General features: G+C 42.7%; 1 protein-coding gene across 1 annotated transcript in view; it reads right to left on the bottom strand.

Annotated features, from left to right (window-relative positions):
• Window positions 1-15,703: 15,703 nt before the first annotated feature.
• Window positions 15,704-27,719, bottom strand: part of LOC108014979 (uncharacterized) — a 58,049-nt gene continuing 46,033 nt past the window's right edge. Inside the window, 1 exon segment of the mRNA XM_036820531.3 lies at window positions 15,704-17,313. Coding sequence (XP_036676426.3) covers window positions 15,704-17,313 — 1,610 coding nt within the window.

Genomic DNA, 27,719 nt, shown 5'->3' with positions numbered 1-27,719 from the left:
GGGGTAACCAAAGTAACAGAATCTACTTAAAATTTTTGATATTATAAAGGCAGATCGGTAGGACTTTGACTAAGCTGCATGTTAATTTAAAAAATGTATCTGTGTTTTATACCAATTTTTTTGCGGTGCATAGTTTTGCAACAGAAAATTGTGGAAATCAACAGTGGCGAAATGCAAAAACAATGCATGTCCGATGTCGATGAGTGCGCTCGAAAGTGTGCTACGAAAATTGTTGCCAAGGTGTGTGTGTGTCTGTTAGTGTGTGTGTGTGTCGGTGAGGCAGCCATTTTGAAACTTAGCAGCGCTAACAACCGGAAATCGTGCAAGTATTTAAATACAGCCACAGTGGTAAGTGCTGCGGATTCCCAGGAAGCCCGGAGAAAATGGGAAATGCGGCGAGTAACCATAACCCAAAAACCGAAATAGATGAGAATTTATTTCGAAATGCAGTGGTGAGCGTGTGGGCTTGTGGGTGTCTATATGGCTCTTCTAGCCCCCTTTCAACCCGCCCCTCCACATTGTCATCGCTTGCATTTACATGCACTTACCGTTGTCATTGAAAATGTACATTTGCTTAACCCCCACCCCAACGACCTCCGGATAAAAATTCGACCTCAAGACGAGTTCTTCGGGTCCCGTCTCTCTTTGGCCTGTCCTCTCAACTCATCTCGACTCGGGCATTATCGTTACTCTTAACGTTTTCATAACATGAATTATTGATTTGATTGCTCTTCAATCTGGTGCCCGCAACCGCCCCTCCTCCATTTTTTTACATCTTGTATTTTTTTTATGGGCTCCCCCAGCGATTATACATTTTTAATTTGATTCCTTCAGCTTTTTCGTCTCGCTTTTCGCTACGGTTCGGTTTCCCATTTGCCGGCGGAAGTGCCGTCGCATATATGAAAAATTAACATTGTTAGCATGCCGGGGCCGCAATTAATCATCATGGCTAAAAGGGAGCTTGGGTACTTTGGGGCTGGCTGGCTGACTGGTTGGATGGCTGCTTGGTTGATTGAAAGGCGGTCGCCTGTCTATGACGAACTGACTGGCGGATGACTGAGTGTCTGTCACACACCGTTTGACCTTTGACCCGAGTCTCCTCGAATCCCCTACCCTATATCAAATAAATCATCCACTTGAACCGGGCACCGCACAAATGAAAGAACCCAACTAATTTGCCACCACCATCGGTCGTTAACTGGTTGCTAAAAATAGCACTAACGCCTAAATCCCTAATTAATCTTTGGCCTTTTCATTTCCGGTTAAATGTGCTCATATGTAATTTGCCTTGATTTCTGGTCAATGTTTTGGTTTTGTAAAAAAGTAATTATGACCCTAATCCCTAATTAATGCCAGTCCATTTTATTTGCACTTTATTTGGGGCCTCGGCTGTCATGCATTTAAGCCCATGCAAATTAATTTTACCAGATCAATAATTTAAATATTTTCCTTCGCTGTCTGCGTGCTATATATATTTTCTGTTGATTAATTTTTTTTGATTTCACATCAGGTCATTGCTTTTAGGTATTGCAATAGATTGTACTCCTCCTCCGTACTTTGTTTCAACGTCTGGATAATTCCCCTGGGTTCCATTCCATTCAATTTCATTCCGTTCCAGACCATCAATCAACCTGCCGGGCTCAGCCTGGCTCAATCTCGCCTGGGTTTTGGCCCAGACATACATAGGTCTTCCAGGCCACGCCCACTTCTTGACCAGGGCCACCACCACCGCCCCCTTTGAGCCTTCTCCGGCAGAACAGCTGGTGCAGTTGGCCTTGCCTCGCTGCAACTCGTCTGCAACTGGCCCAATACAATTGCTAAGTTATTAATGTCATCTCGTATTTTCCCTGGCCAACTTGTCGCTGGTTTCCCTCTCCCTCACTCTTGCTCCCAGTCTCTCCCTTTCTCTTTCCGGCTAACCCGCTTAAATCGAATCTAGCCCCCGCACACACACTACTGGCAATTCCCAGAAACAAAAACCCAAAACTCTGCAATCTAATTAAACGAAACCTGATTTACCCTAGCTTAAATGTTACATATTTCAATGGAAATAAAATAAATATATGGAAAATAAGCTATATACATTTTGATCAATGCAAAGTGTTTACAAATACTGTTAATATTTGCAAACTCGTTTTAAAATTGATTATAAAATTGTAAATAGGTTTTAATATTTAGTGTAGAACTTCCCCATAAAATCACAAAATGTTTCTCTATACACTGATTTGTATTTTGTATATTTGTTTCTTATTTAAGTAACGATTTTCTTTATAAACAAGATAATAACTATTATCTTTTTCTTATGTTAATTTTAAAAATGTTACCCTGTTTAACTGCATAGCCTCTTTAAAAATAGCCATGCCCTTTGGACAGAGTGCGAAAAGAGAAATATAAACTTTGCATGTGAAAATCGGTTGGCAACAATATCTTATGGATACACTTCTCGGGCATCTCCGGTATCCATAGATTTTGCAATTGCCGCAGGCGCCATTCAAATGCAGGGGCGGGGTCAAGGGATTTGGGAGGGGGGCTTCGCATGTCAGCTCATGTGTGACCAACTGCGTGAATCCTGTGACCCGCTCTGCTACACTTGGAAAAACAGAAAAATCACCCTCCCATCAGAAGGCAAATCCTCATTAAATGTGCAACAAATGCGAGAGGCAACTAATTTAGTTGTTCCTTCGATTTCGGGCCCACATTTTGAGTGCCAATTTAAATTGTAATTAGGCCATTTCTCTTGGCCAAAACCAAATGCCCCGGCTCTAGGTGTACCCCCCTTGGCAGGGGGGTTCCTTTTCTGCAACCCCTCTTCATAAGCTGCTGCCGGGTCGACATGTGTTGGGTATCAGTGACGGAAATCAATGTCGCACTTAAGCGGATTCCTCAAATTGGCTATATGTTTCTTTATTTTTGTATTCCGTATTACTATACCCTTTATAGATGGGGTATATCCACATACGATAACCAGAATTTACTTAAATATTATGGGTAAGAAAATTATTGGATATTTTTGGAGCTCAAATCAACACTACAAAAAGAATATTTGGTAAGAATGTGAAGCTGTACCATTTCTGGCTTGAGTTTTGTAATGATTCCTGTAATAATTACCAGAGTTTATATTATATTCTTTGTATTCCTATCTATAGTCCCCACATTTAGTATACTGTTTTCCTGGCACTTTGGGTTTATAGATAGTTAAATAGTTATTTTCTGAAAAACAACCCATCAGCTTCAAGGTTTTAAAAGTTTACCAGTTAGTCTATTAGAGGTAGTGAATAGTCGGGGCATTCCAGTCCCTTTTCACACATGTGTGTATGTATATTTTTTTGCCAGGACTCTTTCGCCACCGTCGACCATCAAGGCCAGACTCCTGGTAACTACTAAGCCAAATCAACAAACAAACACACACGGATGGACACAGTGGGCGTGGATGTGAATGTGGATGTGAGTGTGGGTGCGAAGCAGCTGTCGTCGGCGGTAGGTGTCAACAACTGTGTGTGAGTGTGCGAAGGGCGGCGAAAGAGGGGCCACACCCCCGCCAACACACACACACACAGACACCCCCTGACACCCACACAGAGGCAGCCAGACGGAGAGCTGAAAATATATAAGTTACAAATGCCCCGACGGAAATCAAGTTGAAATTTCATTGAGTGCAAAGGAAATTCAAACGGAAAACCAAATGAGCGAGCCAAGCGCACCGAAATCGAACCAGGAACCCGGAACCGAACCCAAAACTGAACCCGTATCCCAGCCCGCAGGATAATGCAGCAGAAGGAGAAGATCCTGACGGGCACACAGTTCACAGGACTGAGAAATCAAAATTTTCTGACTTTGTTCAGGTGACTTCTGCGGTGGGCGATGGTTAGTTGGAAGTGAAAGCATGGAAAATAATCTATTCTTATACCTATACAACATGAAATATGATATGTAAGTGCTTTTATATTATAAACTATGAGTAGAATCTTAAATATATTTGATACTTACGATACGATTTTTTAGGTTCTAGCATTGTAATAACGTTTAATGGTGTTAGTTTGATCTGTGAAATGATACATTCTTATACCTATACAATATGAAATAAGGTAACAAAGTGCGGATGGTCGAAAATACTGTTTGTTACTTTTTGGTATAGAATATGGGTATTCATATGTTTTCATAGGTTTTAGCCTGGTAATAACTTCCTATGATCCTAAGATTTCGTCAAAAAACACCCCTTAAGTGATTTGTTCAGGCCCGAAACTAGACTAGACCAACTAAAGTCTTTCCCAAAGTGTTATTAACTTTCCGGTTCTGGCTTCTCCTCTCTATGAGGAGTGTTCCATGCGAAGACCAGGGTTCCACCATTAACTGATTGTGTCAGGACCCCGCCGCGCCCCAAATCCTCCCATATGCGACCATACTTTATATGTATTCATACAGGACGGTTCAGTTGGCCGCCGTTTGGTGTCGGCATAAATAAATCAAAATGTCGCCGATGCCCGGCTTCAACAGCCTTCCAACGCCCAACCCCCTTGTCAATTTTCCCACCCCTTTTCCCGCCGCCGAATTTCGCCTCCCAATTTCGTAGTTGTGTATTGTTCTTGGCCTATTGAGGGTAACAAGGTTCGGCATTCCATGTCCAGTAGAGGCTCAGTTTTCGGGGGGCAGTAAGGGATTGTGGAAAACTGGGGGAAAAGAGCTGCTTTTTCGGTTGAGCTTTGCAAAAAGTTTTCGCTTGCGTTTGAATTTTATTCGAGTTTTGGTGCCTTTTTTTCGGCTTCTTTCTCTGATTTTAGTTTTTTATTTTTTGTCGAAGGGCTTCTTTTGCTTCCTGGTCGGCGTGTCGCATAAATTTAAGTTAGCAGCACATTTTCGCACTGCCTGCCACGCCTAGAACCGCCCACCGCCCACCGCCCACTCGAGCGGAGCCTCAAGGACGACCGCAGAGTCAGAGTTTCTCGGTTTACTTAATGCGCCGCTAAAAGTTTTCCTATTTTATTATTTCTGCCTGTCTTTGCTGCGTTTCTTGGCCATCCTCTATTTCTGTTTTGCTTTCCCCACTTTTAGCCCCATTTTTTTTTTTCAGATTTTGGTTGTTTTTTTTGGGCCCGCTTGGGTTTTTCAATTTTCGCTACTCAAGTAAAACTATTTATAAGTTGTATTTGTCTTGATTTTTTTTCTCTTTGAGGCAAGTGCTGATAGGCAGTGGGCTTAGGCTTCCAGCGAAAAGCTTCCAGAGGCCATATTTTTTAATGTCAAAGTGGATTGGAGGGGGAAAACCACTCCCAATTTGAAGCTAAATTGGTTTCGTAGCAAAAAAGAAGGCTGTTATTGGAAATTAACTTCATTTCAGGGGCACTTATTATCATCAAACGCTTGGTTTTAAAATAATAAATCCAAATATAGCTTAATTGCATTAATTTAATTGGATTCTTGGCAAAAAAGAAAGGCTGTGATTGGAAATGGGGCATTTATTTTTATAAGACTCTGATTTTAAACACTAAGTAAATTATTCGGAGATTTTTAAATACAATTCCCGGGGGAAAAGTACCCATGGCCCAACTAAATGTGTCAATTCAGTGACTTTTTTGGAGCCTTCAACTGTCAAACCTTTTTCGTCTATTTCCGTTTTCCGTTTTCAGAGGTCCCCAGTTCGTTGTATGTAATTGATTCCACATTTGTCGCCATTTGTGCAGGCAAGCCACTCCCATTTCCATTTCCATTCCCCTTTGAAAGTTTGGTGGCAAATAAAAGCAATTACGGCCATCAATTGGCCATGTTGCATAAAAATGAATAGCCATAAAATGCTGCAGCGGTGACAGATGGAATATGGGAGTCATGGAGCGGATGACATGGAGCCCATAGATCAGGCAACCCCCCAGTTGTTATTTTTGACTTTGTTTTTTGTAGATACTTTTTTTTTGTATCTGCTGGCCGCGAAATAGTTATTACTTAAAGCGTCTGCTGGGACCGCTGGAAAATGTAGCACATTTTTCATGCGTTTGACAACCGAGGGAGGTGATGGAAAAGCGGAAAAGGGGAAAAGGGGAGAGTGGGAAAGCGGGAAGGCCTTGCCCTAATTGCAGCTGCAGCCGTCATCATTACGGGCGACTTCCTGTCCTTTTCGCAACTTTTAGCCACTTTCCCATCGGCCTTGTGGCCAAGTTTTTGGCTAATCTATTTGTCATGTTCGCGCATTCGAATCGGAAAAACTAAGCGACATGGCCAACGTAATTTGCAACGATACTTCCGGCCTTTCCCCCCCAGCATTTCCCCCACTTCCCGCACTTCCCGCTTTTCCAGCTAAGCAAACGTAAGGAAAGCGGAAAAGACATTTCACAAATTCAAAAGCGCTGGCTTTGATAAACGAGCTGAGCTGGACGGCTTGGACCCTGAGCAAAAAGCCAAGGAAAACCGAGGAGGCGAGGAGATACCAAAACCGTACTGGATCTGGATTCAGGATCTGGAATACAATCTCGGGAGCGGAAAAGCGGATGAGGTCGGGGGTCATCCGTGTGCGTGTGCGTGTGTCTATGTGTGTGTGCGAGCGCAATTGCAATTCAAATTTTTGCTGCCGCAAATGCAATTTCTATAGGATTTCACTTTGGTTGACTCTCGCTCCCATCTGTGCCCGCAAATTGCAGTTTCTTGCTGCTCCGCAACAGGCTGTCTCTTTCGCTCCCACTCTCTCTCGGTCTCTTTCGCTCTAGAGCTATCTGTCTCTTTCGCAGCAGCAACTCCCAATCCGCATATGTATCTGTATCTTTGCGGCATCTTTTGTATCGCAAAGATTTGTTTACTCCTCGACTTTTGTTTTGCAGTTTCTTTGCCGTTGTTATCCTCTTCATTCGATTCTTTCGTTCCCAAGTTTGAGAGCCTTGGGTGGATGCACTTTAAAAATTAAGACAATCAAATGTTCACAGAACTTGTGACAGTTTTTAACAGTTAAAGATCTGTTAGGCAACCTTAAGAACGTTTAAAAAAACTAACAAAACATTATTGTTTTCACAATTTAAAAAATGTTTTATGTTCTTATTTGGAAATCGGTTCCTCTTTCAATACATAATTACTAGAAAAGGAAACTTATTTCTTCCAGTGTCTTAATATCGCGTTGCATTGCTTGAGTTCGATTCATTTTGAGTGTAACCAAAGATGTTGCAGCATCCAAAATCTGCTGACGAACAGAGAGCGAGAGCGAGAGAGGAATATGGATAGAAGGCAACAGAAAGAGACGCATGCATATGTGTGCTGCAAAAGTTCTGGATGCGATTCAACTTTTGTCGCTTTGGTAAAAAAGTGCCACGAAAGTAATGTTGCAGAGTCGCCTCCAGGGAGATTGAGTGACAGATTGAGCGGGTTGCACGGGAGCAAAGGGGATTTTTGGGGGGATTGGAGCGGGAGATATGCCGAAAAAGCAAAAAAAAAAAAACAGAAAAAAAGAAAACTTTCAAACAAAAACGATTTAAAAAGCGATTCAAAGTCAGATTCTCAAATCGAATCAGAATCGATTAAAGCAAAGTTGTTTATGGCACAAAGTTCAACAGATTGAACAGAACCCGCAAATAAAACACGAAAGGCTGGCTAAACTCGAGAGCTGCCTCGTCGAATACCCTGGTAAGTGAACTTGGTGCTTACTTTAGTTCCTCCATCGCCTTTTAATCCGCAACTAAAATATCTAAAAAGTTTCCATCAATTTTTCCGGAATACGGGGAGAATTCCGGGTGAACAGGAACGTTTTCGGTTTAAGGTGGCAAGTCATTTGGGGGCCCTTTAATGGCCGTCAACTTTAGGGTAACCAAAAGTTTGATCCCTCAGAGCCTGTCTGTGCCCAAACCCTCTTTGGGTTTATGGTATTGGCAAAATGACAACGAATTTACATTACCAGTGGATAAGTGAGTGGCACGTAACTACTTTGTATGTTTCACCTTGACCAAAGGAGGTTTCAAGCATTTTATATATATATACATGTAAGCTTGACTGGAATGCTAATTTGTATGCCAGAAAGGAAATCTGTTAATAAAAAAGAATTAACAAAAGGTTCATTTGTTTAAACAAGAATACATCTGGAGCTTCCTTCCCCTGGGGAATACCAAATACTTTTCTGTGGTCTACATTACGCAACCGACGGTGGAAGGACTACTCCCAGGACCTCAGTTGCCCGGTCTCCAATGCAATCTCAACCAGTTGCATGCTACTCCTCTGCCAACTCAACTCAACTTAACTCAACTCAATCACAATCTTAAAATGGGCAAACAACTATTGCTTGCACATATCTCACACGGAAAAAAATCTATTCATTAAACTGTTATAATATGGAGATCAAAAGTATCTTAGACATTACGTAATTGCCTTACGGAATAAAACGTTTCGGAGTTTTTTAAGATTATCTTTAAATGAATTTTCAAGTTATATAACATTTTTTCCAGTGCTAGCAATTGCCAAATGCCAGAACAAAATTTATGCAGAGTAGAAAAATCCTTCTCTTGAGGAAAAGTGTGCGACAGAAAGGGAGCGATATGCGGAGCACGTGGGGCCAAATCACATTTTGTTTGCGTACAATTTTTGATAGATTATTACAGAATGCGGCAGAGTTGGGTTTTCCGAGGGACTTGCGTTGGGTTGGCTTGGGTTGGTTTATACATATCTATACTGACAGTATCTTGCAGTCACAGCCAGCAACTTCGCGCCAAGTTGACACTAACGGAACCAACTGGGTTCAAGGGTGGTGGGGTGAAAAAAAGGGGGTGGCGAACCGGCTGGGGGAGTAAATCAAGTCAAAGAATAAAATATTACGTGTATTGAGAGGCTGGAGATACCCAGTACCCATTACCCATTACCCATTACCCATTTCCCATACGCCCCGTGCACCAGCAGTTCGCCCAATCCTCAGCTTGTTTGCATGGCTGGGATGGCTCGGTGCTCCTACTCGGCTAAGGGATCAGCCTCGGCTTCAGGTTCAGGATACGCTCTACACTGAAGGAAATCAGGGCTTTTTTCAGGTTCACAGAAACTAACTAGCCCTCTTTTAAATGCTTAATACTGTACGTTATCTTGTATAGCTTCTGTTTAAAAATTATATCCCTATGAACTAAAACGAATGACTAAGAAGGTATATATAAGTTATATAAACATATTATTTCTATCAGAAACCAAAATTAATTGTAACCCTCATCAAATTATGGTTTAATTATTTTATTACTTATGTTTAACCAGCCAAAGATGGCAAAAAAGGAAGCTTAAAAGGGTAGTATCATAACATGATCCCAGTTTTGTTTGGAAGCCTTTTTATATCTTTTTAAGTAAATGTAGCAAACAGTAGCCCCCAATTGGGTTAAGTGTACAGCAAAGCTCCAGCAGCTTGTCATATAATCACCCAAAAGAGCGTATGTATGTGTGTGTATGGGACATAAGATAGCGATACCCTTGACAGTACTTAAAAAATGCGAATAAAAAATAAAGAAAGCAGGCATGTTTACTTTTGTTTGCCTTGCCTTCGTCCTTTCCAGCCACTTCACTCCTTGGAAAACCCATCCTCCAGGACTCCCCGTTTTCCTAGCTGCGTTTCAGATTTTGTGCGGTTGCTTTTGGCGCTAGATGCGCTCCACCGAAAAATAAAATATATAAAAGAAGTAGAAATAAAATAAGAGGAAAAAAGGAATAGACAAAGTTTCGACTTTCCTGCGCTGCTCTGCCTTTGCCAAATTGTCTTAATAGATTTATGGGCGTACGCAAAATGGCTGCACTTGGCCCGAACCGGAAGTGGCCAAAAAAAAAGAGATGGCGAGAGAGAGAGAGGGACCTTTAATTTGGTTGCGCAAGACTGGGCAAGACCCCTCCCCTCCTTTTGCAACCATTAGCCGGGCTTAGAGCGATATTAGCCACGGGTTAATGGCACTCCAATTGGGACTACCAATTTCTGGGACACAATTCCGCCGGGAAACCCAAATCAACTGACCATTTTATGCCCCCCAATATCTCTGGCCACCGATCGAAAAACTTATGGCGAAGTAGAGCTCCAGGTAGCTATCCCCTTTATCATGTTAGCCAACTTGGGGGAACATTTATTCACTAACTTTAATCGTCATAATCCCGAACCACCCGAGTCAGGGTTAACTTGCAGACGACGATGAAATTTTGTTGATGTTTGTCTTGGCCCCGTTCTGCAGTTCAGCGCCAGCTCCATCAAACTGAGAGTTTTGCCGGCTCGGCTGCCGTTTAGCTGGTTACTTAGCTCTATATTATACCAGGCCCTCGGTTTCCCACCGCAAAGTTGCAAAGCCAAGGACCCCGCTGCCCGTTGCCCGTAGCCCGTAGCCCGTATCCCTATCCGAGGATTCCAAGGATCCCAAGGATCCAAGCAGCAGCCGCATCCTTTTGGCCAAATGCCGTGTGTTGTCTGACGTTTTGCTAACGACTTTTCAATGGCTGCTGCTGGGCCAAGGCTTAAGTTTTGCGGTTCCCTCGTCCTTCGTCCTTTTCCCCCGCCCGTGTGCGTGTGTGGTCTGCTAGTGTGTGTGTGTGTGTGTGTGAGGACAGTCTGTTCCAAGTAAACAGTTCGCTCCGACTCCTTGCGGCTGCTCTCCTTTGGGTTATTGGCTTGGCTTGGCCTGGCAGCAGCTGTTTAAGGCTCTGCAAACATCTGCACGGCGAGAAAAGTATGAGCCCCGAAAACTAGGCCACCGAAAGTAATATTCATGGCCAAATCTGTATTTAATAAAGACCCCCCCGCCCCACCAAACATAAATCCTTATCCCACATTTAGTTATTTTTGCTGAATGGCACTCCTGAGGAAACTTCACTTCAAGACAATCGTAGGACACATTTTATTTATCCTGTTTCCCCTGAATTGGCAACTTAATTGCATACTTGCAGACACCTTGGCCTGACTTTAAGCACAATTTCGAAACGAGTTCTGTCGAGAACCTAATCTCCACTGGCTTTAAGGCTTCCGAACCTCTTGAGTTTTTCCCTTAGTGCAGCATGTGTGTGGGTTTTTGCCTTTCCATAAAGCTGAGGAACTGCTACAGTTGTAAAAAGAAATTAGTTGCCGCCGCCTGCGGTCCTTTTGCTAGGGGTGTGCCGCCCCCTTAGAGGGGAGGCTGGGGCCACGCCCACTTGGCTGCGATCGCTGCCATCGCAAATTGACTCAGACAATATGCTGCCGGTATAATATGGGCTAGTCGGATGTGGGGCGGGGTGTCTTCTACACCAGGAGGCACTTGAAAACCGCAGAGCCGACACAACGCAACCGTTAATGGGCCAGGCATATCTCGCGCCCGTAAGTATATCATATCGCCATCGGTACGTGGGGGGGGGGGCGTGGGGGTGTTTGGTGAAAATGGGGCGGATGGTTGCGCTGAAAATGAGTTAATAAAATGCGTATGCGTAATCAAATTATATGTCAAGTGTGTTGACAACGTGGCAGTCAACGTTAATGGCAACGCATTGCCAAGAAGATGGAGATGGAGACCATCATCAGTGCGGGCATCATCATCATCATCCTCCAGCAGAGAGTCCTCATCCTCAATTTTATCCCCATCACATACAAGTCAGGCTTCCCTTGCCAAATGCGATTTTAATGACTCGAACAAAGGAGAACATTTAAGCGAAATTTATTACTTCGATGTGTGTGTGTGTTTCAGCTATCGCCTCCGGCTGCATTTGCTCCCAAGGATCTGCATCCAATCCAGCTTGGCCAATGATCCCTCTTCACCTGGTCGAAGGCGAATTATACCGCTCTGGCAGCTACCATTTGACGAAATTAATTTAATGCCCTTCCATCTGTGTAAATTGAGGTAATTCTGGCTTGTCGCACAAACATTCAGATGTAAGGAGCTCACGGCTGTATGTGCAAACAATGCAAATATGAAGGTACAGTGCGGTTCGCAGCTGTAAAGTTTCCCCAACGTTGCAGAATCCAATAATACTAGTAAACCAAACCACTGATAGTAAATGAATAATAATACATTTGCCTGGTGTTACACAAGATATCTCAACTACACTTCAATGACCTTACGGCTAGGAAACGCACTGTCCAAATGTGTATACATTGGCTTGATAATTTCGAGAGACATTCGAGTACATTACACACCATTTGATGGGCTAATGCTTTTCCACTCGACATTTCGTCTATAGCTTTCGACAAACACTCCAACGAAGCGGGCTAAAATGCGATGACCGGATATGGTGATATTTGTCAGAAGTAAATTAAATTGATGTGGCAAAGAGCTGGGGACTCGAACTCGGCCACACCCACAAGCAGAAACGGAAACAGAAAGGGGCGGTTGGCTGAACACCTGGATCCTGTATTCTGGATTCGACTCTTGATTAAGCAAAATTTCATTCCAGAGTTGTCATAAAATGCGCACGCACAGAGATATGGCCAAAAAGATACACACAGAAACGCAAATTGATTGCGAAGCTGTTTGCTATAAATTATTAACACTAATTAAATGATTAAATAATTTAAAAAAAAGAAGAGTGCGGGAGGGGAAGCGGAAGGCATGCTCTTTATTGGTCAGCCTATCGCATTCGGTTTGGGCCACTCGGCCCGTTTTTATCTTTATCAATTAACGCGCAAATTGATTCTGCGCAAATGTTTTTTAAATTTAAGATACTTGCATTCCCCTCCGTTTTCTGCCGCTCCAATAAACCCATTTTGGGCGGCCATTTCTTTTTGATGATTTTCTACCGTAGGTATCTACATTCAGTTTTCAACGAGTCTGTCCAAAAAGGCATGCCATAATTAGGTTAATCAATTCAACCGAAAGATTAATTTATTTAAGGGCATGATTGTTTAAATAATTTTAAAATAGTAATATTACTTTTATATAGTAAGCAGGGACTTACCGAAATATATTTTATTTATAGATTTCCAGATGATACTTAAATTCCCATATGCAAATCCTGAAATAGAAATCATATTAAAACAACTTAATAAATTAAACATTAAATAAGAAATCTATAATTTAAAGGCCAAAATTCCCAACTGAAATAATGAAATAAAACTCATTCAATTTAAAAATAGAAACTGATAACCCAGTGGCCCCCATATAGGTCTGCATATACCCCATTTGTCATAATATATAATGATATATTAATATAACAAACATTATAAATTTAGCATAGTTAACATGGACTTACCGAAATATGATTTATAGATTTCCAGCTCCATACTTAAATTCCCATAAGCAAATAAAAATCCTGAAATAAAATAGAAATGATGTTATAACAACTAAATAAATCAAAACAACAAACAGGAAACTAATAAATTCTGAACGCAAATGAAATAAGACCCGTTCAATTGCAATCTGGAGAATGATAACCCAGTGACCCCTATATCTTTTGGGTGGATATATCCCATTTCGCTCGACTGCTCACCCTTCTGAGACTCTTGCGAGATGGGAGCCGCAAGTGAAAGAACAAGCATGGGATTGTTGATTTTTGACTAAATTGTTCATGATGTATTTATTCTTCTCTTTTCTTTTGGTTGGGCTTGTATATATATATATATGTATATATAGAGAGAGATGTTTGTATACATATATATGATGCGAACTGCGGTATTTCTTATTTGTTATTTGCCTTTCTCAATGCTAGATTAGTTTCGTTTTGTGTACGGCTACATATCTATATGTATATGCATATGTATATGTATCTAGTGGACTAGGAGTACATATATGAATTAGAGTAATTTATCCTTAACTGCCACTCGCAATGAGCCTATGCGGTTAGCCTAAAAGTTCAACTTACCGTGCTAGGAATTTGACAAAAAAAAAAACTCGTATCCGTATCGTTACATTTAGTTTTTCCATGTTTACTTGATGGCATTAATTTGTCTGTGGTTGTGTGGCCTGTCTGTGTGTGTGTGTGTATCTGTGTGAATGCGTGTTGAAGTGGACTTAATTTAATTACATTGGCTTAATTTCAATATTTGTTTTATCGCTTTTTGTTTTACCATTACGGCTCTGTTTGGCTGTTAGTTAGTTAGTTATTAACTACATAGACATATATCTGAATTGGCTTAGGCTATGACACAAGTTGGAGCTTTGCAATTAGTTTCTGAGGGGCCACAACCCATAAATTTTAGGGTTGTCCTGCATTTTTTATGCACTTGTCCTTTCAAATTTTTATTTTATTTTAATATTTTTGTTGTATGCTGTGTGCTTTACGAGCAACGACTATCCTATCTGGTTTAATTTCACTATTTTAATTGAATGCCACAAATTGAATATGGCAAAAATTAACAAGTGCCACGCCCACTTTGGTGGGGCGGTCGGTCAAATTGAATTTATTTTAAATGAAACAAAAACGCGTTCAAATGAGCTCCGCTCGCTTGACAGCCCTCCAATTTGAATGCCCTGTCAGGCCAAAACGCAAAATACAAAATACAAAACAGAAAACAAGGCCAAAACCAACAGAAACAAACAACAAATGGCCATTCACGCGCTCAATTACCTACAATCAAAATGCATTTAAAAAGTATTTAAACCTAATTGCCAGTGGGCGGGTTCGAAATGATGCAAAATGGATGGCTAAAAAGCGAAACACTCAAGCAAAATGCCACCCAAGTTCTGGATAAATCGTTGGTAATTCGTTGATCGCTTGTACGTGGCATTTATCCCGTTCTCAGTTTAAAGGTCATTTCCCGAACGCTAACAATTTATTGTGACCTTTCCTTTGGCACTTTTATACATATAGATGTATGGTACATTCATATACACACTTAACACTTTGAGCATAAAGTACATACAACTGTTCGATTGTTAAATATACGTTTTGTAAATAAAAACAACAATTATAGTTATTGTTTTTACTGTTTTACATTTCTTTTTTACATTTAACTTGGCACATTATAACAAGGAAAACATGAAAAGTTAATATCAGCATTTCTATACTAAGTCTTCCATAAAGACATTTAAAATTCTGTCTTGTGGAAAAAAGGTACAAAAATATTGGCACAGTTTGCATAACAATTGGCCTGACAGTTAGAAATAAAAAATAATGTCATTGGCATTTCTCTAATGTAAAAAATCTGCCTTCCGGCAATTTATATTTGCCCAGCAAAAACAACAAATAAAACTAATTGAAATTTTCCAAACCAGAAACGACACAAAAAATGAAGAGAGAGCAGGGGGGGGGGGGGGGGGGTAGAGCAACTAACTAACAAATCGCTTAAATAAACTTTGTCCTTTGGTATTTATACAATTTGTCATTTTCATTTGCATTTTGTTTGCTCTACTCGCCCCTCAAATGCCACGCCCATGAACTATTTATTATTCATAGTGTGTGTGTATTTATTAATTTCTGGATTCGTGCTTTACGGCATTAACCGTAAAACGCCCTCATGCAGCATTCAATTATTTATGCATTTATCATTTATCATTTAGAATTTTAATTTTAATTTTAATTCACTCTCTCTCATTCTGTCGACTCAACTTTAGTTGTTTGTTTGTTTTTCTTTATGCTTTTGCGTTTTTTGTTTGCTATATTTACACACATAATAATAAATATTTGCTCAATGTTTTAGTTATATATGCTTGTATGTGGGAAAACACGATGAACTTCAAGTTGAGAGTAGTGGCCCTCAAAAGTAGGCAATGCTTTTTGCTTTTGTTTTTTTCACTTTCGCTTTCGTTTGAGTAGATGTGTGTGTGTGTGTTTGTGCATTTACTTACAGTGTGCGTGTGTGTGTGGGGGTTATTCTGTTTACTTTGGCTCCTTAGACACGTATCACTTCACCTGGCGCCGGTCCAGCCTTTGGACACAGTGCATCATCGATGCTGTCGCGCAGCCGCATTGCCGCATCCAGCTGGGCAGCCTCGTCCTGGGGTCCTTGGGGTCACATGAATATATCGCCCACGGCCGGCGATTTTCGTGGGGTGGTGGGCACTCCGTGCGGGCAGTGCGGTGGGGTGCCGGAACCGGAAGCGGAAGCTCCTCCTGCCTGCTTGGACTCATCCTCGAAGGTCACCATCTTCTCGCTGCGCGGCTTTAGGGTCACTATCTGCAGCTGGGCGGGCGGCGGAGGCGGCTGCTGCTGCTGCTGCTGCACAGTGGGCGTGGCCGAGCAGAGGAGCGTCTGCGGTGGACCCAATTGCAGGCCATGGGGCAGGCCCATGCCCATGTTCATGCCCATGTTCATGCCCATGCCCATGCCCGTGCCCATGCCCATGTTCATGCCACCCACACCCATGTTGGGTGAGTATCGACGGGGTGGCGGCAGGGCGAGATCCCCGACTCCGGACAGATTGAATTCGCTGATGCTGCGCGGCACAAAGTACTCCAGATGGTGTTCGGGTATGCCCGTCGATCGCCGGATGGGCGTGTTCCGCTGGAAGGCGGATCCTCCGGTATTGGTGGCGGCACCACCATGCAGGTGGCTCCTGCGGGGCAGCGAGCTGTACTGCGTGAGCGTGTGGGCGGGACCGAAGAACATGGTCTGATGCTGGCCGAGATTATTCTGCGGCTGTGCCAAGCCCAATCCCAGTCCCACGCCCACACCCACACCCACACTGGGATCCGCACTGGGTCGCTGTCAGGAGGGCTTGGGGGTCACCGCCACGGTGACGAGAGCCAGCTCCTCGGCCTTGGGCATCACATGGTCCTGCACACTGAAGCGACGCAGCCACAGGACGATCTCCGTCTGGATGAGGCTGAAGCACATGGCCACCACGGCCATGCCCACCAGGATGTAGGCGGAGGCCGTATAGAGGGCCACCGAGCCGTTGGGCGCCATCTCGCCGAATCCAATGGTGCCCAGCGAGGTGAAGCAGAAGTACAGGGATTCGAGGACACTCCAGTTCTGCAGTTTGTGGAACAGGATGGCCCCGCTGCTCACGTAGCAGAGGAGGACGCACACGCAGATGGAGATGGGCACACTGGGTGAGCCGCGGCGACTGCCCGATGATTTCTTGCCCTGCTGCGACTGCTGCTGTTGCGACTGCTGCTGTTGCGCCTGCTGTTGCGCCTGTTGCTGCGCCTGCTGCTGTTGCGCCTGCTGCTGCTGTTGCTGGTAAACCGAGGGCGGCAGTCCGTACTGGTGCAGCTTCTGGTGGCCATAGTGCCCCTGGCCCTTGCCCTTGTCCGTCTTCCGTCCGCCACCGCCGACGCCGCCAACTCCTGAGCCGACGCCACCGGAGGCGCCTCCGCCGGAGGATCCGCCACCAGGACCGCCCTTGACCCGCTGGCGCCGGAACAGGCAGCGCATGCCCGCCGAGAGGGCCTCGCCCATGGCGGACAGGTAGAGCAGCACGATGGGGATCCCAAACAGGGCGTACACCAGGGCCGCCACCCGACCCCACTGCGTCCTGGGTGAAATGCCGCCGTAGCCTGGAAAGAGCGAAATGAAAACAACACTTTTAATTCCCACTTTAATTAACTTTTCCATGGTTCTTAAGTGAGCGTGAGTAAAAGCTTCTTTGTAGAGTATAGTACACCGTAACTTTTTCTTATCATTACATTTCCTTAATTTCCTTACACAGAAAAAAAGATCAACTTGATATTGGCTTGGTAAGTTTAGTAGGTATTATTTTTCTTTTATTTACAATTCTCTCAAATCGAAAAAAAGAGAAAATATCAAAAGAGTGCATGAAATTGCTTTGTGTAAGAGCGAGACAGCCATATTCGAAACTCACTAAAACAGAAAAGGAGAGCAAAATCAAGATGGCGATCATATAATCCGTATCTAAACTTTGATAATACTGAATGCCACCAAAATGATCATCATATCTTGTCAAATACATCCTAACATATTAAGGTACGTCTCCTTAGGAAATTTTATACCATTTCATATAAGTAGATAAGTAGATTTAAGATAAACATACCTCTTAGTTTTAATCAAGAAATCGAAATATAAATTTGACTACAAGGTTTATAGCCATCTTTTGAAGGCAATCATCTTTCTCAAGGTCTGTAAATGTTCAACTTAAATGTACAGTCCAGAAGATAATTCAATTAATGGCCTTCCTCTTCTTTTTGGGCACACAGTGGAATCTCGTTAGCTGGATCAGTGAACTGAACTGCCACATGGCCTGCTTATATATATGCAGCCATTGCTACGTGATCCCATTCGCAATTTAACAGGAGGCCCAGCTCCTTTGCTGATCCTTTATCTAATTAGCAGGTCAGATACCATATATAAGGTAGGATTCAGGATGCAGGATACAGGATACAGAGATTAGCACTGGCAGATAGAGTCGTTTGGCCACTGGGAACTGGGGAAACTTGAAGGGCAGGGACTGCGAGCAGTTAGTAGCATGTGCATGTGGCACAATAACCTTTTTCGGGGCAGACCCCTTTCACCATTCTCAGCCAGAATTCTCCCCGAACCCCCCTCCCTGACTAGGAAAATAATAGAAAAAACGTAACTTTTTCTGTCGGAGACACTTTGGCTTTGATGTTGTTTGCCCAGACCCGGTGATTTGGAGCAAGGCGAGGGGATTGGGATTGGGATTGGGATTGGTATGGGGATCGGGATTGGGAATGGGCATAGGGCGTAGGGCATGGAATCGAGAGCTCACTGGATGCCAGGACCAAAATGAGGACCTGTGGCAGGACCTGCCTAGGCCTTCCTGCCTGTGGGCACGACCTAACCCAACATTTCTGCTTTTCTGCCTCGGACTTTCGTTTCGTTTCGCCCAGACTTTCGGCTCTGCAATGAACTTTTAATGTGGAAACTTTTATAATTGAGTAAAATTGTGCGTGTGTGTGTTTGAGTGTTCCCGGCTCTTGTGTTTGTGTGTGTGTCTGTGTGTGTGTGCATTACATTTTATTACGTAAAAATAAAAAAGCCAAGCGACAATAGCAAAAAAGCACGACAAAAATCGGAGTTGAAAAACACAGAAAATGCTTTTCCCGCCGTAATGTAAAAAATATACTTTAAAATCCCAAGCACGTTTAAGTGCATGGCCGTAGGAGGGGGGGTTGTGCTGCATGTGTAGGCCTTTCCGGAAAACCACCACCCCCTCTCAGACCCACTCAGACCCTCTTGAATTCCGTGTTTCACACGCTACGGCAAAGTTGTTGAAAATTATCATCGTCGCATGGCCATCGTTCATAAATGGTAACCGCCCACAGGCGGCAGCCACGCCCCTTTCTCCTCCCTTTTTTTTTTTTGCCAACGACGACGGCAACGGTTGCTAAAAATTGTTAGTGAAAATTATAACATTTACAATATGGCGTCCATAAAATTGTATGTAGTTATAACTAACTAACTAACGACGCACACATGTCGACCGAGCCACCATAACCCCCCGTTTTAACCCCCTTTTCAACTAGCTGGAAGATTTCGAACGGGTTAAGGGGCACCATATACCCCCCAGACAGCAAAAACTGGCAATTATGCGTAGCAATTTTCGGGGAAAGTTTACCCCAAACTGCATGCCATATACACATTTAACCAGAGAGCAGGGAGGGGGGTCTGTAAAACGATTTCCATGTTGGGGGATTGAAATTTGGGCCCGGAGATTGAGAATCTGGGTGGTTGGATGGTTGGGTGCTTGGGTGGGTGGGTAATGGCCCAGTTGGCCAAGAAGAAGGGTTAAGTGCACACGTCCGACGACATGGTCAGTTTTTAGGGCCTTGTTCTTCGGCAGATTTAGCCATTATGGCATTCTATATTCGGACTAGTCATTTGCCATGCGGCATGTTAACGAAACTGTCGAAAGCCACATATTTTTAACTGCCCAAAGGGTAAATTATTTCAATAAGTGTGCAACATAAAACGTGATCTGCTGGATTAAATGGACAGAGCCCTTTTCCATTACATTTTGGTTTTTGTGGATATTAGTGGGCCTATATTGAACAACAAGGTTATTTATTTACAAAGTACTCCAATTTAATTTTATTTGTTTTTTAATTTTGTTCAAATCCACCAGCGACTGGTTAGCATACCATTTTTAATACAGATTTATATGTTTTAAAATGGTATTAATATGATTTTACTTGCTGCCCAAACAGAAATGTAATGGAATGATCAAATAAATCATTGTTTGCATATGGCCAGAGTCCATTTCGCAAATAGTTCATAAACATTTTAATTTACAATCTGTTGGCTTACATGCGGTAAATAAAACACTCTGATTTATAAGCCTAAGACAACAACAAGCGAGTAACTTATTTTTAAGGCCAGTGCCATATAATATTGTAAAATATTGACCAGAATGCGTACGAGTGGGCTGATTAAATTGGTTTACTTTCGGTGGCTAGGCATGGCATTTGATTTCATTAGTGAAAGTTGAGTGCCGGCCGCCGACAAAGGGCAATCCACTGGGTCGACCGGGTCAATGTGTGCCCCTCCAGGAGAAGCCTGCTGCCTGCAAACCATTCCCTCTTTTCAGTTCTGCTAAAGCTTTTGTCCTGCCCTGAAGGGACTGCAAAATCCAAGCCAAAAGCCGGCGAGAAATATTTTACTACGGCAATTTTCGGGCATAAAGTAATTACAAAATACTCTCCATCATACACACACACACACACACACTTACAATTACACTGAGAGAGTTACGGGGGTGGAGCGACTGTGGAGACGACAAGAGCCTCTAATAGCTAAGAAATTAATTTTCACAAAAAGCTATTAAGAGAGTCACAAAAATTTCCAAATATAAAACCAAACAATGCTCATTGGGGGAGGGGGTGCGTGGCGAAGGGTGGGTGGTTCCTAGGGGGTGGTGGGAAAGTACAAGTAGAAAGTACAAGGTTAGGTGGCCGCCACCACCGAACTCGAGGTCAAGCAGCAATGGATGAGTGGGCAATAAGGATTCTTCCCCTCACCGTCCCTGTCTCGTTTTAATTACAGATTACACACAGAAAATAATTGGAATTATTAATTAAATATTTTTTTAACAGAGGCTAACAAATTCTTTTTAAGAATTTGACCTATCAAGTAAAAGCTTTGAGGATGGCAAGGTCACACTGGAAACAAGAGTGACCAGTTTAGCCAGGCAAATAATTCAGTGTGACCAAACTAAAAAAGTAAGTGGGGTAATTAAGACAGTTTTTCTCATAGAAATAGTCATAGATTCAATTGAATAACAAATGTTTTTTTTTCTTCCTGTACCACTCGCCCCTTCTTCGTGAATGTGCGTCAGCAAGTTTCGAGTAATGAAATTGCGACAGAAAAACACGCGCGCCCCTTATCATCGTAAATAGACAAATGTTCAATAAACAAAGCAAATTGCGGGTTACTTTTGGGGAAGGGCCAGAAAGAAATATCGGAATAATAATAATGATATGCAGGGCCATCCGGCAAGGGCGAAATGAAACAAAAACATGTCATTAAACGCCCCAAAAACATCATCATCAATGGCTGGCGGATGGCAGAATGAAAAGCGGAGGATGGAGGACATTGGACAAACATGACAGCAAACATTTTTATGACATGGCAACTGGCGCTTGAAGAATTAATTAAAAATTAAATGGCCTATTAAAATTGTTATCGAGACGCGGCGACGCCGGCAGCGCCGTCGATGCTGCCCATTTAACTGTTAAACAAATGCGAAATGCGAAATGCGGAGAGCGAAATGGAAACAAAAGCCGGCCGCAGACAAAATGTCCCATCAACGGCCTGCAGTCCTATCAGATCTCTGCCGTATATATAGGGATATATCTATGGGCATGTGTGCATATACAGTATATGCGCAAACATACGTATATGGACCATAAAACGTTGCATGGCTGACATCGCGAAGTGACGCCAACGATGCTTGAACATGTCAAAACATGCATAAAAATGCGAAAATTGGCCAAGGGGGCGGAGCGTGAAAGTGAGGTTATAACTCGTGGAAAGAGACACAATGAGATATAGATGGAGCAAAAGGGACAGAAAGAGACGGGAAGAGACTGTTAGAGAGAGAGAGAGAGAGAGCAGAGGAAGTCACTGCCATTCGCATTTTGTCACAACTCATATGGCAAAATTGTACAGTTCGCTATTGTTGCTCGGCCATGAATATAACCTCATCGAGGGTACAACAGCTTTTCTTCTGGCATGGAAAATTACAACAGCAACGAAACAAACACACATATTGCCAAACTTTATTGATAGTTTGGAATATGCAACGCTTTTATGGAAACCCTAATATTGGCTATAAAACCGGATGGCGTCTTTTAAGAAGTCCTTTTAGTATGGTACCAAATTTGAAAATATTGAATTATTTGTTTTAAATGCACCGCACATTCATAGACCTTGTAATTTAAAATTCATAATTCTCTCTTTAAATGCCATAGACACCATCTCCACCTAATTTTCCCAACACAAAACGTAAGTGTTGCGCTTTAATCGGATTATAATTATGCTGATCAATAGCAACATTGTTTCGAACCACTTTTTAATTGGTAATTAGTTTCAAAATTGTTTTTAATCGGATTATAATTATGTGTATTAAAACTATGCCATGAAGGATTTTCGATTTTGTATTGACTCATATTGAAATACCAAACTTCACACTTCCTTATTTGAACTGTTCCTTTTTAAAAAGGTTAATCAAAACTAACTTTTGGGTCACCAGGCAGAAGTAATAAAACAATTTGACTGCAAATTGTCTTTTAATTTCACAAGGTAAATGTCAAAGGAAAAAATTATTATTAAGTTGGCTAAAATTAATAAAGACATAGTGGTAATGAAGCGCTTCTGCATATCATAGCCGTTTTTTTTTGATTACAAAATTATATAAAATCAATTAAGACATCCTTAAGCTCTCGAACATTTGACAGCAACGCGTAACAATGCTCAGAAAATAAATGCCAATTATGCAAGCGACAAACTTAAAACAATCAAATCCGGCTGACTGTTTGCCAGTGTATAACAATTTGTCGAGCACTTGACATAACGGATGCATCCCATCTCACACACTGTATAACGCTTTTTCTGTATGCCGAACACTCGACGAAAATATGCATAAAATAAAAAATGCGAACTCAAGCCAATACAGAACCCACTGAGCAAGTAGGGGCCTGCATATTTTCCAGCTAACGCAGCAACATTTCCCTCCTTTCCTTTCCGTTCCGTGCTTTTTTTCTGCGATTTTTACTCCCCGCTTCTTCGTGATTGTCGTGCCCAGCAAGCTGTTGCCCGTCGCCTCAGTCCCCCTTGACCCCCGGGTCAACCCTTGGGGTGGCAGAGGGGGGTGGAGCGGTGGGAAACGCAAGGTCAAGGAGCTGGGAGAGTGGCCACTCGAACGGCGACGGTGCCTCGAACACATGCCCTGAAAAATGTTCCATAACCACTCACCAGCATACTCACATATGCTGAGGCAGGGAGCATATGTACGTACACACAGAGAATAAATTGGGACAGTTTGCATATACACATGTCCTTGACTTGATGAGTGTAAGGCAGCAACTGCCCCATCACACTGTCATTCAAAATCTCGATGGATTTTAAACAAAAATAGATATGCTCATTAAAACCAAAATTTGGACAGCATGGTCGCACTCTGCTTATTATCCTAATTTTAGACATGTTTTAGATAGTATGGTCCCACTGCGATTATATTTTATTTCATCTTTCTGCTTTCTTTTCCCGTCGAATGACACATTCTCAGATTCACAGATTTTTTCTCAACGTTTATTTGGTAAGACATCCAAATGACTGTTGTGCCCCGCTCGCTTGGCTTGACTTTTTGATTTTATGACATTATTAAGCATTGATAGGCGACATTTACACACAGAAATGAGGGCGACGCTTGATTGGACCATGTTCCCTGGTGCGTGGGTGGTGTGCACGTGTGTGTATTTCCGGATCCGGCATTAAAAGACGAAATCCCCAAGAGAGCCACAGAGACAAAGAGCCATTGATGGGGCCATGTGAGAGGCGAGCGCGTGTTCCGATCTCAGTCTGCAGGCTTTAAGGATAACACCCACCTCCTCACGGCTTTTCACTTTCTCTTTCAACTCTTTCTTCTCCATTCCTTTTTTGTCTTTTAATCCCCTTTGCTGGCTTTTCCCCACTTGCGAGATTGATTGCCTGCAGTAAGTGTTTGAGAGAGCGATGAAAAACTAGCCGAAAACGCTGGCAAAAAGGGGTTTCAGGAGGTTTAGGGGGTTGCTGGTGGTCTGAAAAATTGAGTAGTATGCGTTTTAGCGTTTGACACATGTCATGGTTGTAGTTGTTGCAGCTGCTGTTGAACAGGAAGACATTAAAAAATGTATGCAACATGTCAAGGGCGGCAGAAATGTTGTGGAGGGGGGTTTTAGCTGACAGTAGGCTCACACACAGATGCCCACCGAGCACTTTGTGTGTGTGTGAGCCACATTATATGGCCCAAGCAAAGGCGTTTGGCACTTATTCATTGGCCCATTCATTCATTCGCTCATTCATTTATTCGCCATTGCGCCCCACTTTCTTCGCACTTTCCCCACTGCTTTCTTCGCTTTCCATCGTCAGCGGAATGTTGACTTATCTGTGATTGCCTCACCGATATTGTTGTTCTTGCTATTGTAGCTGTTGTCGCGTTTCGCATTATTTGTTTTATATTTGACACTGACACACCCGCAACCAACACACAACGTCTGAGCCATAAAAACGAGACAGCGAACTGCAATAAAATAAAATAAACTGCCGCGCAATATATGTTTTTTTAGCTCCTTTTCCACCACAATCCAATCAGTGTTGCCTTCTTCTAGGCTGAACTAGTTCACTTAACTTATTTACTTTATTTTTGATCAATTCACAAAACGTTCTATTGACAAGCCATCTTTTTAGGACACTTAATTAAAATATGATGTAGTGTTGGTTCTAAAACAGCCGAAAATAACTAAATCTCCTATTATGTGTACACATAATTGCAAGACTATGCTCAAAATATCCTATGCATGTAACCCTGCGTAATTAATTAGGCTCAGTGAAGTGGTTATTTACAAAAATCGGGAAAAGTCCGGCCAATTTAGCTCCCCCATTTAGGCCAACACTGTGAACAGCACTGAGCCCATAGATTTTTTGGCCGGCACGTGTGGCAAATGATTATAGTTGCCGACCCGGCCGGCGAAACACAATTCCGGGCATACAAATTATGTAATAATAATAATACAACAGAGGACGTGTCATCTATCATAGCGAAACGAAAGTGTTTGTGGGGTAATACTGCTTTTTATTGGGGGTGTTCACACAAGGGGGCTCACACTGTCGAAGGGGGTTCACACACGCATGGTGTGAACATAATGCAGGCCAAAAGTGTTTAATAACAGTTAACAGCGGCCAAATAGAGCACAATGCTGGCCATGCAAATAGGTATGAATGGCGAATGGCGATTCAGTCGAACGACTCTTTCTCCGCATTGCACAGCCATTTGTAATTCAAAATGGCAACCGGAAGTGGCAGACGAAGCCATTACACGGATGGTAATAGTTTATGGTCTGGCAGCGTTGAAGGTCAACGGCGCGAAGAAGGTCAAAATGGGTGGTCCCTCTTTATTTGCCAGAGATTTATGTGGGCCAATCGAGTGTGTTCCTGCCAGTCTGCATTCACTTATTGATTGCAGAACACGGCGAAGAATGAATTGCGATTTTCCCGGATGTACAGTATATAGTATATAGTGGCTCCTTCTTTGACCAACCAGCGTTCATATCCGTGCGCTTCCGACTCAATTAAGAGCGGCAAAAAGTTCTAATTCTGCACCGGCGACAAATCCAATTAACAATAAAGCGCCGCCCTAATGACAGGCCACGCCCCTGCAGAAAACACAAAAAAACTAGCAACTTTTCCGCAGTTAGTTGGCTAAAACTGGATTCTGCGGTGGCTCACTGCAGTTGGCCAAATTGAATCGCAGCTGTCAGAAAATTGCAGGGTGTGTGTGTTAGTCACAAAAAAAAATAATAATAATAACCACCGTATAAATCACCACTCAATGGAGAATGTGCGGTGGTATTTATTAGTTTAATGCTTTATATTTATGAGCGCAAGTGTTAATTTTATTACCGCAAACGGGGCGTATGTGTAATATTAATTATGCCTGGCCATAGACAATGAACGACTGGATTGTGTCAATAGATAGGGCGGCCCAGAGATAGGAGTTTGAGCAAAATCGCACGAAATGCAAATATATAGGCATAAATTTCGCAGGTGTAAGTGCCATATATCAACGGATGGGATTTTGAGGACGCCATTAGCCCGCAAAAGTAGGCAATGAAATTAGTTTTACGAGCTTAGCACACACACATACTTACGGCAAATTGGCAATTTTCGGGGAATTTTAATTGAACGACATCCGGAGGAGACAGGTGGGCAATTGCGCACATCAAAAATAGCTCAGAGGCCATGGGCTAATATCCTAATAACCAAATAACCGAATATACAGCCTCCAACAGCCATGACAGCCACTCGAGTGTAAGCCCGTCCAAATATCTTCATTGTTGAATAATGAGCCGAGTGTCCTGGCAGGGCTTTAGCAGATAATCGATGGGAATTTTGCATAATGGTCTTGTCTCTGCCGACTTAATCTCATGACGATCGTTTTGGGGACCCTCCAGACCCCAGACTCCAGAACTTAGAACCCATTTCCCGGGCCAACTTTCTGGCCCAACTCCAAGGTGACTGACTTGATGGTCTGGCTGGGATTTTCAGATTTTCAGATTTACAGATTTACTGATTCACCGATATTAAGACGACTTTCGCATTCACCCACCCACTCTCCACATTTTTAGGCACTCTGCGTATTTATAGAATACGCACATTATCTGGAAACAATCGAAACTTCCCACTTAGCAATTTGGGGACAAATTGTTTCATAATTGATTGATGTGCCATTGGGCCAAGTTGTCTCGAGAGCGAAGTCGTCGAGCATGGCAGCTGACAAATAAAAGATATTCAAAGTACGACCTCCGTGTAAGTAATTGCTATGGCATCAAATCGGACTTGGGTACTTTGAGTTTGGTAGGAAAATGAAAAAAGCCAGTGTTTCCTTATGACTCCACTTGGGAAAATTTCATAGCGTGTTAATGGGTTTTTCTTGAAAAGTGGCTAAGAAAAAGGTTAACATGTTCCACAAAATATCTATATTCGGCTCTAGTTTAAGCGGAAATATTTTATGAGATTTGTAAATGATAAAATAAACTAGAGCATAAATATATCACTAACAAATAAATGCAAATGAATATATTTAAATAAATTATCAACATAAAGAAAATATATATTTAGCAGAAGGACTTTAATAACAAACAACTACTTCGTTGTGTATTAACAGGTAAACTAATGGACCTCAACAAACCCCCTTAGCAGATAGAAATACTGTCAAACCCTTAATGGCTTTTGAATCAAATGCTTTAATTACACAAATTTCAAGGGGACGGCCACAACGTGCCCTATAAATTTTTGGGGGAAACGAAGGGCTTGCAATTATCCTTGCCCAGATCCTGCAGAATAGATGGAATCCTCCACTATCCTGTCCCCTTTTCCTGTATTCCGGTATGCCAACCGTATTCCTGCCGCTGTTGTTTGGTTTACCCAACTGCCAACCGCAGGTTGCCCTGCTTGTCTACTCCACATTCACCGAGCCCCATTTCCCCCGATTACCCCCTCTTGGCTACATGATGTCAAAATAATTTCAATGACACCCGCCATACAGTCGTGACTGGCAGCGTTCGCAGTGCAGAGCTACATACATACATACATATATACGTAGCTCTGGCTGGCGATATTTAGACAGATTTTTGATGGCCTTTCCGGCACTCCTTTTTCCCCTCCGGCTACTGTCCGAAATTGAGTTTTGATTCCAAACTCAATTCACATAATGCGGGGGAGGTGATGT

This window comes from Drosophila suzukii, chromosome X, assembly GCF_043229965.1.
Source record: "Drosophila suzukii chromosome X, CBGP_Dsuzu_IsoJpt1.0, whole genome shotgun sequence".
Classification (NCBI taxonomy): Eukaryota; Metazoa; Arthropoda; class Insecta; order Diptera; family Drosophilidae; genus Drosophila; species Drosophila suzukii.
This window is presented reverse-complemented; position numbering and strand designations above follow the sequence as displayed.